Source organism: Rhinichthys klamathensis, unplaced genomic scaffold (genome assembly GCF_029890125.1).
Source record: "Rhinichthys klamathensis goyatoka isolate OS25496 unplaced genomic scaffold, OSU_Roscu_1.1 h1tg000114l_1, whole genome shotgun sequence".
NCBI lineage: Eukaryota > Metazoa > Chordata > Actinopteri > Cypriniformes > Leuciscidae > Rhinichthys > Rhinichthys klamathensis.
This window is the reverse complement of record NW_026606651.1, coordinates 448,786-460,472: the sequence shown is the minus strand read 5'-3', so window position 1 is coordinate 460,472 and position 11,687 is coordinate 448,786. Positions and strand designations below refer to the sequence as shown.

General features: G+C 40.5%; 1 protein-coding gene across 4 annotated transcripts in view; it reads right to left on the bottom strand.

The window, feature by feature from the left end:
• Positions 1 to 1,703: 1,703 nt before the first annotated feature.
• Positions 1,704 to 11,687, bottom strand: part of tet3 (tet methylcytosine dioxygenase 3) — a 36,667-nt gene continuing 26,683 nt past the window's right edge. For all 4 annotated transcript variants that reach the window (XM_056254684.1, XM_056254685.1, XM_056254686.1 and 1 more), the window contains 8 exons: positions 10,099 to 10,189; positions 6,898 to 6,991; positions 6,297 to 6,505; positions 5,802 to 5,952; positions 5,602 to 5,691; positions 5,179 to 5,316; positions 4,565 to 4,913; positions 1,704 to 3,805 (listed from right to left, as the gene is read on the bottom strand). In XM_056254684.1, coding sequence (XP_056110659.1) covers positions 2,079 to 3,805; positions 4,565 to 4,913; positions 5,179 to 5,316; positions 5,602 to 5,691; positions 5,802 to 5,952; positions 6,297 to 6,505; positions 6,898 to 6,991; positions 10,099 to 10,189 — 2,849 coding nt within the window. In that variant the 3' untranslated portion in view covers positions 1,704 to 2,078. The remainder of the gene's footprint in view (positions 3,806 to 4,564; positions 4,914 to 5,178; positions 5,317 to 5,601; positions 5,692 to 5,801; positions 5,953 to 6,296; positions 6,506 to 6,897; positions 6,992 to 10,098; positions 10,190 to 11,687) is intronic.

Here is an 11,687-nt window from a genome sequence, read left to right as displayed (position 1 = left end):
CAATAAAATTCCTTTAAAACAAAAACTAGGTTTCAAGTTGTCAATAATCCGTTCTTATTTTTTTTTCTCATTAAAATCAAGATTAAAAGTGCTTTTATAAAATCCTCTCTTCAATATTTACAATTTCTCTAAAATGAACAAACCCAAAAAATAAAATGACAGCAATCACAATAACAATAATCATCATCATTATCATATAATAAATAATAATAAAAAAGTAGGTACGAATGTGGATGTAGGCAGCAAGCCTGCAGTCTGTAGCGCCCGTGTGTGTATAGCATGTTGTGACTGGGACCAGTGTCTGTACAACATGAGGTAAAGAGCATTAGGACCACTTAATGAGCACCAGGATCTCTCCTCTGTGAGTGTCAAGCATCTTAAAGCCCTGTGTAAACCAGCGGCAGCCCTGCATTGCTCCCTATATGAAGCTCACAGACAGGCATTCACACTGGCACACATACATTCTAACCAGCGTGTATGTTTAAGAATCCATACACAAATGCACGCGCACACACACACACACACACACACACACAACTGAGCTGAAACTGTATGCATTGACATTCAGCACCATGAATTCCAGGTGTGGGTGATCTCTCAGGTTAAAAAGAGAGAAGAGGGCTGCTTACAACGAGAGGGGCAACTTTACAGGAGCATTAAAGACTCATAGTAGCACCAACTCCAAGAAGTGTGCTCTGTCTATCACAAATGGGTAACTACAGATAAATCTGGACATGGAAGACACAGGGCCGGTTGTGTTGGGAATCCCATACATAAAAACAAATATTGGGAACTAAGGGAACCTGTTAGGCAAGTCCACCTTTAGCTTTAACCCTGTGTAGATCTTTTTTGGACAGTCTGCTGACTGAAACCAACCAGATCCACTATTGTTTAAAATCTACTCATCTGTAAATTTGCAGCAATGTTTTTTATGTAAAAATGTTTGCAGCAAAAAAATGTTTGCAGCAAAATGCAGCAAATGTTTTTTTTTAATTGTTTTTTTAAATACTGTGGGTTATCTGCAGCTCTTTAGGGCGGTTTTATGGAGGTGGATTTTTGCTAGCACTATCAGCACCTTAGAGAACTTATTCTAAAAATGTCACATGGGTAGTGAAGGATGGCCAATGAAACTGCAGGCAAATGAGTCAGCACCAATCAGATGACATGATTTAAGGTTGAACCAATCACCGGGACTGGGAGGTCCCTGTCACTGAACATGACTGACATCTGCTGCTAAAGAGCACCCAGGTCCAGCACCTGCCTCGACATTGTGAGGGCAAAATTAGAGACACTTGAGACAGAAAAGAAGCACCATTTGAAGGGATGAGAGACTTCACAGATTTCATTAGAGTGGCACCAAACAGAAAGGCCCAAGCTGGTGTCTGGCCCTCTCTTTCTTGTGCAAGAGTTCGGTGACTAGCGCAATATAGAGCAAATACTCTTTAGTTGCCTTAATGCAGTCACATAAACATGACTCGCAATGATGTGAAGGCGCTTCATTAATATAGAGATTGGTGGGGTTGGGAGAGGTGAAAAGCGCGACAAAAAAAGCTGAATAGCTTGTTCTCATGTTCATAATGAACAAGTGAGAATGAAGAAAGGAAGTCCCTCTCAGTCTGGGGGAGGGGAGGGGGGGGGAATCATATTAATAGAAATTATGAAAAAAACATTAACATTAAAATAAAAAATAGTCATCTTCATAATATAATAACAATACCTGTAATATCAACGTTGACAGTAACAATAGCAATTGTAATAATATTGATAATAGAGCAATAATAATTAGGATCAAATTCACTTAAGGAGGGGTAGCTATGGAAATCCCTCCCACGTTGGAGAGAGCAAGAGCACCATAGACAGCGTGTCCGTTTGGGGAGTTCCCAAACTGCTGCCAAAATTTGAGGTAAAAGAAAAAAAAAGTGAAAAAAAGTGCCCCTTCTTCTAATATCCCTCCCTTGTGGTGGCCTGAGAGGTGTTAGAGCTAGAAGAGGGGAAGCGAATGGTAAAGGTGTAAGATTCATGATCCTTTTCATTTCTATTCCCATCTCTGGCTCTAGGGGGCAACAGTTTACAAGAGTTCACACGAATCGGCTGTAAGGACCAGTGAGGTGTGTGGACGGGTAAGGTGAAACTGTGACTACGGTGGTGGTATGCTGTGTGGGCGCCATTCGTGTCATCACACCCTCTCGTTTGTCCTTGGTTTGTCCAGGGGATGGGCTTGCTGATCCAGCTGCCCACTTGCGCTTTTTCCCATAGGCCTTAATTTCTTCCTGTGAGAGACCCAAAAGAGCTGCTTCTTGTTGCCGCTGTCGTGCTCGCTCGGCCAGGAGTTTCATCTTGGATTCCCACAAAGCCAGACCGTGGCTGGGCTGGTTCAGGTTCTTGTGCTGGTAGAATACCAGGGATATGCGACTTGGGTGAGATCGGTCAGGCCTTTTAAGTGGCGTGGTGGCATGGAGCTCCCGACGGGCACACTCAATCAAGATAGAGCCATGAGCAGGGGCAACTGCAACTCCTCCAATGTTGGGATCCATGAAGTTGTGTTCACTGTCCGACCACACCTCATCCTCTTCAGGGTCACGTTCACTCTGGGTCTCTGCCTCACTGTCCCAACATGCCTGACCATTCGACCTTTGCAGTGAATCAGGAAACAAGCGTCCCTCAGGAGCTGGAGATGGTGTGCTGCTTGCTGCTGATCCACCACCAGATTTCCAGGCTTTCTCCTGGAGTCCCAGAGGTGCAGAGCCACAATTCTCACCTGCTTGGGAAAGCATTTTATCTGGGAAAGCACCAGCAGGGTTGCCTTGCCTGATACCACCAGTGCCGTAACCCATGGGACCGTAAGGACCCCATGCTTTGGGCTGTGGACTAGGGGCAGGGCTACCCCACTGTCTTGGGGTGGATGGGTGTGGAGAGGGTGCAGGTGATGGACAGCTTTTTAGGGATGGGGATGGAGATTGGGCAGGGGATGACATTAGAGTGTTAGGGCAGGGATTCCACTGTTGCTGCTGTGGATACTGAAGGTGTTCATGTTGGTGTGGGTGTTGCTGGTGGAGCCTCTGCTTATCTGGAGTGAAAGGCAAATTAGTTGCAGTTCTGATGTTTCCATCCCAGCCTTTAGAGACTATGCTGCCATTTGGTTTGTGCTCAGGCCAGCCTTCAGGTTTTGGGGTGGTACTGGGAGTGCTAGGGCAGCTCTGAGCTTGCCCATCTGATCTGCCATCATATAGTGGCACATCCATGGGCTCCTGCTTGATGATTGGTGTTGAGCGGTGGGTCTGTTCAAGTGACACTGATGGAGTACGACTAGGTGGAACAGGAGACAGCGAAATCTCAGAAGGGTGTGGGTAGCCTTGAATGGATGCATCAGCCATTTGTTGCTGTGACTGCCCAGGACGGCTGTGATAGGCCTGTGCCAGTGTGGCTTGGAGACACCGAACATCTGGCTTTTGGTCAAATGGTGTGGCAGAGGGTTCTCCAGCTTTGGGCCAGGCTCCGTTATCATATCCCAAGAGCTCAGGAGGAAAAAGTGCACTAGGAGGGTAGTTGTAATATCGGTAGCGTATTTCTTGGAGGTTAGGGTGAAAGCCATTGATGGGGCTCTGTGCAGGAGGTTGGCTGTTGGTAGGGATGCGACCTCTTGCATAGTTACCAGGGTAGGAGAATGAACTGCTTATGTTGTGGGGATCAGGGGTTGTCTTGCCGTTCCTTAGTGCTGGGTAGCCATGTATGGCTCCATTGAAGGGCTGGAAGCGGTCGACAGGCTCTTTTTTGATGGTTGGTTTCACCTCTTGTTTTGGAATAGCTAGATAACAGATAAACGAGAAAAAAAAGTATATATTAAATGTATAATTTATAGTTATTGAGTCCCAAACCTTCAATTGGAATGGCAAATTCTATTCAAATAATAAAAGCACTGCATCTAAAGTCCACATCTCTATATACTTCCACTTAAGCCAAATTAAAGACCCGGAGATTTTGCCCACCAACATGCTAACACATATCAGACGACATCATCCAGATGTGCCAATAACCGGAGCTAGGCAGAAAAACACTACAGGAGTGCAAACACTAATCTCTGCAGTTTTACGTTTTATTTTTCATTATTCTATTTATATTGTACTTTTGTAACACAAGAGATGCATTTCAGTTTTAAGTTTTATTTTTCATTATTCTATTTATTTTTTACTTTTGTAACACAAGAGATGCTTTTCAGTTTTGTAACTGATTTTTTACCAAATACCTTTTGTTTTTTATCAGCCCTACAAAAAAATGACCTATGCAAGAGTGCATTCTGTTTACTGCTCTGTGCTTAATATAATAAAGGGGGCAGTACTGTACCAACTAGGGGACTAAATGCCGCTAGGTGGAACAAACTGTAATTTGCACTGATGCCCGTTCAAAATAAATGAAAAGAAACCTAGCGTTGGTGATTTGTTGCTTTTTCCTGTTGTAACGAACTCGTATCGAACCATGACCCCAAAACCTAAGTACGTCCCGTACCGTAACTTCTGTTTACCGTTACACCCCTAATATAGAGTTAAACTGATATTTAACCACTGACCTTTATTGCCTTGCTGAGGGTGGGGTGACTCCATGTGGTGCATCTCCATCTTGACAGTCTTCTCTGGGGTTTCTGCGAGCTGCAATTTTCTGTTCTTCTTCTCTGATGCTGCCTTTTTGGCCTCCAACCGACGCTGCCGGCAGGATTTAGCAGGTTCCGGAAGTTTTCGAACTTCTCGACGGAAGTTAGAGAGCACCTGGATGGCTCCTGTTTGCATTTTGAGACGCTGGTTCTCCTCACTACCAAATTCATCGGTTGTAGAGATCTTGTAGAGTGGAAGCACATGCAGCTGCTCATCTTCTGGAATTGTGCCCACTGAGCGATTGTCCTCTTTCGTAAGAGTGCACACCTGAAAGTAACAAAATTAGGAAGTGTAAAGCTAAAGTAAATAGCAACTACTTCCACCATAGGGTGCATCTAACTCCTACTACCTGTTGTACGTACACAAACATGTTCACACAAAACAACTCTAAACTCGACAAGTGATCACAGTACAGCCCTGGAGAGCATTCACTTAAAAAAATAAAACATCTAAAATGGCCACTACAGACAAAAAAATACGCTGTATATAATCACACATTATTTACACAAATACATGAAAATTAATAACATACCACAGTGCAGCCATTGTGAAGGTTATGCTGGTCTTTGTGAGCATGGGCACAGAAATCCATGCATGCAGTGACTCCTGAAAATGGCCGTCCTTCCTTCAAACCCAACCGACAGTCTGAAGCAATGTTCTCATTTACACACTGAGCAACACAGAAAAAAAAAGTAAATAAATCAATTATTTTTCTGTTTATTCCTTTAACACTTTCTGATTCAGTCATTTAACTGTATAAATATAAAGTTCTGAAACATTAAAATAATAAACTTTTTGATCACATAAACCGCACCAAACCAATTACAAGAAAAGATGTTAGGTTTAATGTGCCTGAATGGTATGAATTGTGAACCATTCAGTGTAGTATGACTACACTGACTATTTTTAATTGTCAAACAAATTGATTATTTACAAATTTAATTGTTCAACAAACCTGGTTACTGTAGGCCTGGGGAGCCAGCCGCTGATATAGAGGGGCCACATGCGTGGCCAAGTTTTGGAAGTTATCCCTGAGATCATCCTCCTATACAAAAAATAAAAAATAAATTAATCTTGGCTATTTTTATTGGGCTTATACAAATAACCACTAATTACATTAAAGAATTCTTCTCCCCTTCTTTATGAGCAACTAACCTCTTTGGGGTGGTCTCCCTGCAGTCTGAACTTGCGAGGGTTTTTGCTTCGAGCATACTTGCATCCATTGAAGTACATGCTCCAGGAGCAGCCAAAAGAGAAGGAAGCTCCACAGGTCTCTGAGTCCTTCCCTTGGCACGCACATGTTCGACTGCAAAAGGCACCCACCATGAATTTAATCAGGTGTAACTATAAACTCTTACAATAGGTGACATAAGTAGGAGTCATTGTAAAATAGTCTAGAAAAATGTACCTAATATAATCAAAGGAATGATTAAGAAATTGTCTTTAGGTCAAGAAATTTTGACAGTAAATCATCCAATGTAACTCCACCTGATGTTTGACTGATGCACATGTGATTAGGTCCAACTTTACAATCATTAAACAAATTAGTCAATCGGAAATATAATTTTCTTGTGACCTCTTTGCTACATCTCTTGAAGACACAAAAGGCCAAAAATAAAAATAAAAACATCAGTTGTGTTCAAAACTCACTCGTCATTGAGTCCACAACGGCGGCTGGTGGGGTTGCCGTATTTAATGATGGTTTCTGTGAGTTCTCTGTACAGTTTATCTCCTAGAGCACGGGGCACACCTTCCCAGGCCAAGATAACAACAACAATAACAGAATTGGCACAGTGGTGCCCAGGCCGTTGCTTCACAATGCATAACAATTTCTCCTTCTCGCTGCTGCGACGAATCACCTACAGAGAGAAAGACAGTCAGTAACGATGAAGGCATTTGGTAGATGCTAATCTGTAGGTGTGTTTACAGCAGGAAGACAGAAATCCTATGTATGTAACTTGTAAATTATTTTCCCACTTGGGCAGGGTCACAATGTAAAGAAATGATTCGGAGGGATGTCTTTGACTTATTTCATGTCTTGTGACGTTTGAAGTTTAAAATAGTCCCACAGTGCATGCTGACAAGCTATTTTTGAATGCCAGAAGGTTCTAAGAAACATGCTTGTTTGGCTTATGTGAACTCCAAACCATCCGAATTATACAGGACTTTCTTAAGCCCGATTAGTTGTCCGATCATTCAGGTAACCAAATGACTAATTGATATTAGAAATATGTAGTTTTCCCACACTTACCCACTTAGCGATAGGACATCCCTGAGAGCTCTTTCCTTCTCGTCCTGTGTAAACCACCCTCTCAATACGAACGGCCTCACCCTTCTCCCCATACCTGGAAAAATAAAGAGAGAGAAGGGGACATTTGTAACTCAAATTACACAGTTTGATACTGCAACATGAAAACAACTGCCCTCCTCAATCTTAATGAAGATTAAACCACGTTGTATACTTAAATCAGATTTTTGGCAGTCAGAGCCAGTGTGGAGAGTTTGGTATAGCTTCAGTAATGCAATTATGATATTGTGATACGTTGGAATGTATTGAACGGTTACATATGTGACGCGATGCATGTCATATAGTGAAGTAGTTGATGATACTCAGTCCTGATGTTTACACACATTTGTGACCCTGGAACACAAAACCAGTCCATTTTTTTAAAATGAAGATTTATACATAATCTAAAAACTGAACAAATAAGCTTTCCATTGATGTATGGTTTGTTAGGATAGGACAATATTTGGTCAAGATACAACTATTAGAAAATCTGGAATCTAAGTGCAAAAAAATCAAAACATTGAGAAAATCGCCTTTAAAGTTGTCCATTTATGTTCGCGATTGTGCTGCATTCACTTACAAAAATAAATGTTTTATATATTTACGGTATGAAATTTACAAAATATCTTCATGGAACATGATCTTTACTTAATATCCTAATGATTTTTGGCATAAAAGAAAAATCGATCATTTTCACCCATACAATGTATTGTTGGCTATTGCCACAAATATACATGTTCTACTTGTGACTGGTTTTGTGATCCAGGGTCACAATTGCTTGTCTCCTCAAATGAAACTCTCAGTGCATGAGCATGACAGCAGCATGTGGGAAGTATAAATACTGTTCAGCTATAACTACACAGTCTGATGGAGAAGCTTCCAAGATCCACAGGGATGGGCTATAAGGTCAAAGGCCACAAAAGGGTCAGGCTTAGGCTTAAGAAGGCTATAGCCACTGTCTGACAGACAAACAAAGGGGAGGTGGTTCTTCTACCCACCACCTCCCCCTCTATCTCAGAGGAGATGACTCGAGCTATAGAAATTACAGCCACTATGCCCTCAATCAGCACTCAAATAAAGCAATGAGAGTGGACAAGTGTACCAGAGGTCAGCAAAGGTGGAGATACTCTATCCAAATGGGTCAAGGAAGTCTTAGCTTCTGTATGCTTACAGGAGAAAGGGGTAAGACACCCTGTGGAGCTTTTCATTTTCCTCTTCACTTCTGAATGATCACAGGATCTTTAAGTATTAGTAAAAGTTTTCAGACCTAAGGGAATCTATAAAGTAATCTCATATACAGCAAATTAACTTGATTTTCAGCATAAATAGAGTGAATATTTTGAACATATGGACACCACATGACAGCGCTGCTGAAAAGGAAATGTTATTTCCTTTTGCCATGTGTATCTGGAAAAAACAACAACTACAGGATACTCATTGCTTCAAGTTTTAATATACCCTTTATATACAGTCCCACCATTTTCATCACTTCATCACCTCCTTCTTTGATTTCCTCTAAATTCTTTCTCTCTTCCCCTGCTATTCATTGTCTTTCTATCTCCCTGTCTCTCCCCTGTGTCGATCTGCTGATGCCAATATTTCCTGTTACTCCTGTTGGATTCTGGGTCAGGAATTCCCTGGGGACAAGATCATAGAGAAGGAAGGTGGGAGGAGGGGAAGGGGAGAGCAAACGGCAGAAAAGGGAGATGCTTATCCTCGGCTGGTTAAGAATCTGTTGCCAGGATCCAACTGCCAGAGCTTCCAAACAACTCTCAAAGAACAATGAAAGGGTCACTAGGGAACTCTTAAAGCAAATGACGTAGGATCAGCAGTATTCCTCTGTGGTTTCAGAAGTTTAACAACTTCTGGTTTAAACAGTAGAAAAAATATATTGTAATCTATAAATTGATTTTCATTTGAGTTTGTCTGAATGTTACTCATTGTATTTTTCCTCTATCTTTTTGTTTTTGGTTAACATTACTAAAAAAAAAGGACAAGACAGAAAAGGCAATTGCTAGAGTAAAAGCAAGCAGGCTGACCATTAAATTCAACATTCAAACTAGTTTCTTCAGCTAATTCCATTGTTTTAATAGTAGATCAATAAAGTAAAAAAAACTTGATTTTAAGGCGAGACACTACAGGTGAATAGGGTAATTTGTTTAACTAGCAGATATCACCATGAAACTTTCCCAGTTGATTACCTACATTAAGATGAGAAAAAAATGTATTACAAGTCTTCTGTAATTTAATGTTTAAATATGCAAATTGGGCATTATCTCATTAAATATGTCCTAATTTGCATACATTTAAAAAAACGAAATCTGAGTATTAGATAAAGCCAGGTTCAAAATTCTTTTTTCATTGTGTTTACATATTAGATGGGGAAAAAATTACAGAGGGATTGATGTCTCCTTTTGTTATTCTGTAAATCAGAATATACTGTCAAAAAGATTTTCGCCATCTTTTTTGGAATAAAATGTTATATAAATCAGGCTAGGAATAATATATTTACAAATCCCTCTGTAAATGTCTTCATAATATAACTAGGTACAAGACTGGAAAGTTTGGTGTATATAGGTGCTACTGAAGTGGAGATTTCGGACTTGGAGTATGAGAGAAAAGTCATTTTGAGAAAATGGGCTTTAAAGATTTAGCATCAGCCAATGAGATTGCGCATTTAGAGTTAAATCCCCCCTTTTACTTTCACGATTGGTTTCTGATAAAAAGGAAATGACCATATTTGAATCCGACAGCATTGTACAGGAGAGAGAGAGAGCTTTCTAACGGTGTATGTGATGACAGGGTGCAGACAGCGATCGCGGAGCAGCGGGAAGATTTAGAACGCCAACTTTTGATGAATTAGAAATCTACAGAGGCAAACAGACAAAGTGTAGTAAAATAAAGACCTAAATGTGTATTTCTGACTTTTTTTCACCACAAGTCTGAAAGAAGACATGTTATTGAAGACAAATATCCCAAAATCTCAAAATTGACCAGTGAAAAAACCCCAATGTTTTTGCCTGCCGTGTCTCGCCTTAAAGTAGGATCCCACATGGCCCTTACATGTCCTGCAGGTTGTGTTAGCAAACAAACATGCCCACAAATAAAATCTGTGGAGGAGACATTATGGTATGCAATAATGATTCAGAAATCTGTGCATCTCACCTCTCTTCCATCAGTTTTCTGACTGAAGGCATGTCTGGCCCAGACCCCAAATGGTTATAGTATGGGCCCTCGTCCTTTTCTAGGATTTGGTCTAAGGGAGACAGATAGTGAAAGAGAATGCAGGTTAAAGCATGGACACACTCTTATACAATGATGGTTAATTCAGATGTGTAATTGTAATGTGTAATTCCATTAGAACGATAGTATGAGTTAGTCATGTGTGTGGGTGACCAAAAAGAGAGAAAGTCTTATGAAAAAAGTGTTTGTGAGAAAAGAGAAACATCTAGTGGATGCATACTACCTGCTTACTCAGCAGTGTAAAATACTGTACCAACAATACATGTAAGAATAGCTAACAAAATAGGAACAATTTAGTGATTTTGAGAAGCACAGACTATGAGAAAAAAATAAAATAAAACAGTCAAAAATATATACTAGATATATTCTCCCATGTTAAAATCAGAACTGCTGAATGTACTACATATGCAACGTGTTTGGAAGTATCAAATAGCACTGGGTGTTCACTGTGGTGTTGACAGAGTGCTATAAGGATTCACTATGGAAACCTCCCTTCTATTGTCCTTTGCTTTTAGTAACAGTCAAGCTCCAACAAGTGTTCAGGCACAGCTTACTACCCCTGAATGAATACTTTCTTAACTGATTTATTTCATATTTGGCAAATCATTTTGAGAATTACACATTACACATATAATACGGTTTATATAATGAGGACAGCTTATTGGAATATCTTCAGTTGAAATTTGCAAATAATTCTTAGCTACTGTTGCAATGCAATAGGGAAAATTTCACACAGTTCACCAAAACCTCTGAAATGACAAAATAAGAGATACAAGGGCTGAGCTGAGAGGTTGCAGACCATCTCTTCTCACCCTGTCCTCCCTAGTCCCTCCCTTCTTTGATGTCTAGCCACAGTATATCATATGATATATGAGCAGACTCTCTTCATTGTTACTGCCTCCTTTGGAAAACTAGCTGTACTCACTGTACCAATAGCCTGAACATAGACAGAAGGCACTGCACTGCACTGGCCCAAAGAATTACAATGGGCTCCTTTCTTTAAAACTATTGTTCCTCTGCAAGAGGCAAACAGAACAGACTGCAGAGCAATGCACGGCCCCTGATAGAGCGCACATTCTCAGACATGGCCCAACACTACCCTGAGAAATGTGCTGATACAGAAATAATGTGATGAAAAAGAAGCATTTTGGTCTTCCTGAAGGGAATTTTGATGATCAATTTAGTTATAGTCTATTGGAATAACCTTAATCCTAACATATACTGGTAATAAAGCTAACTGCAATTAAGCTAAACTGTATTAAAATATAAATTGAGCTGAAAAATGTCAGTGGTTAAAATAAAGCAAAAAGATAGGGGGTTAGGTGGGTTAGCTAAGCGATTCTCAAAGCCTGATCAGTAGACTGAAAGGGGATCTGGGGTGATGTGCTATAATGTCACAAAATCTCAATGTCTGTTTATCTGCTTTTTTTATTCTGTTTGAGAATATGAGTGTTCTTTCCCAGTTTGGTCCAATATTTTTTACTGGACAAGACTTTTTTGTGTGCTGAATT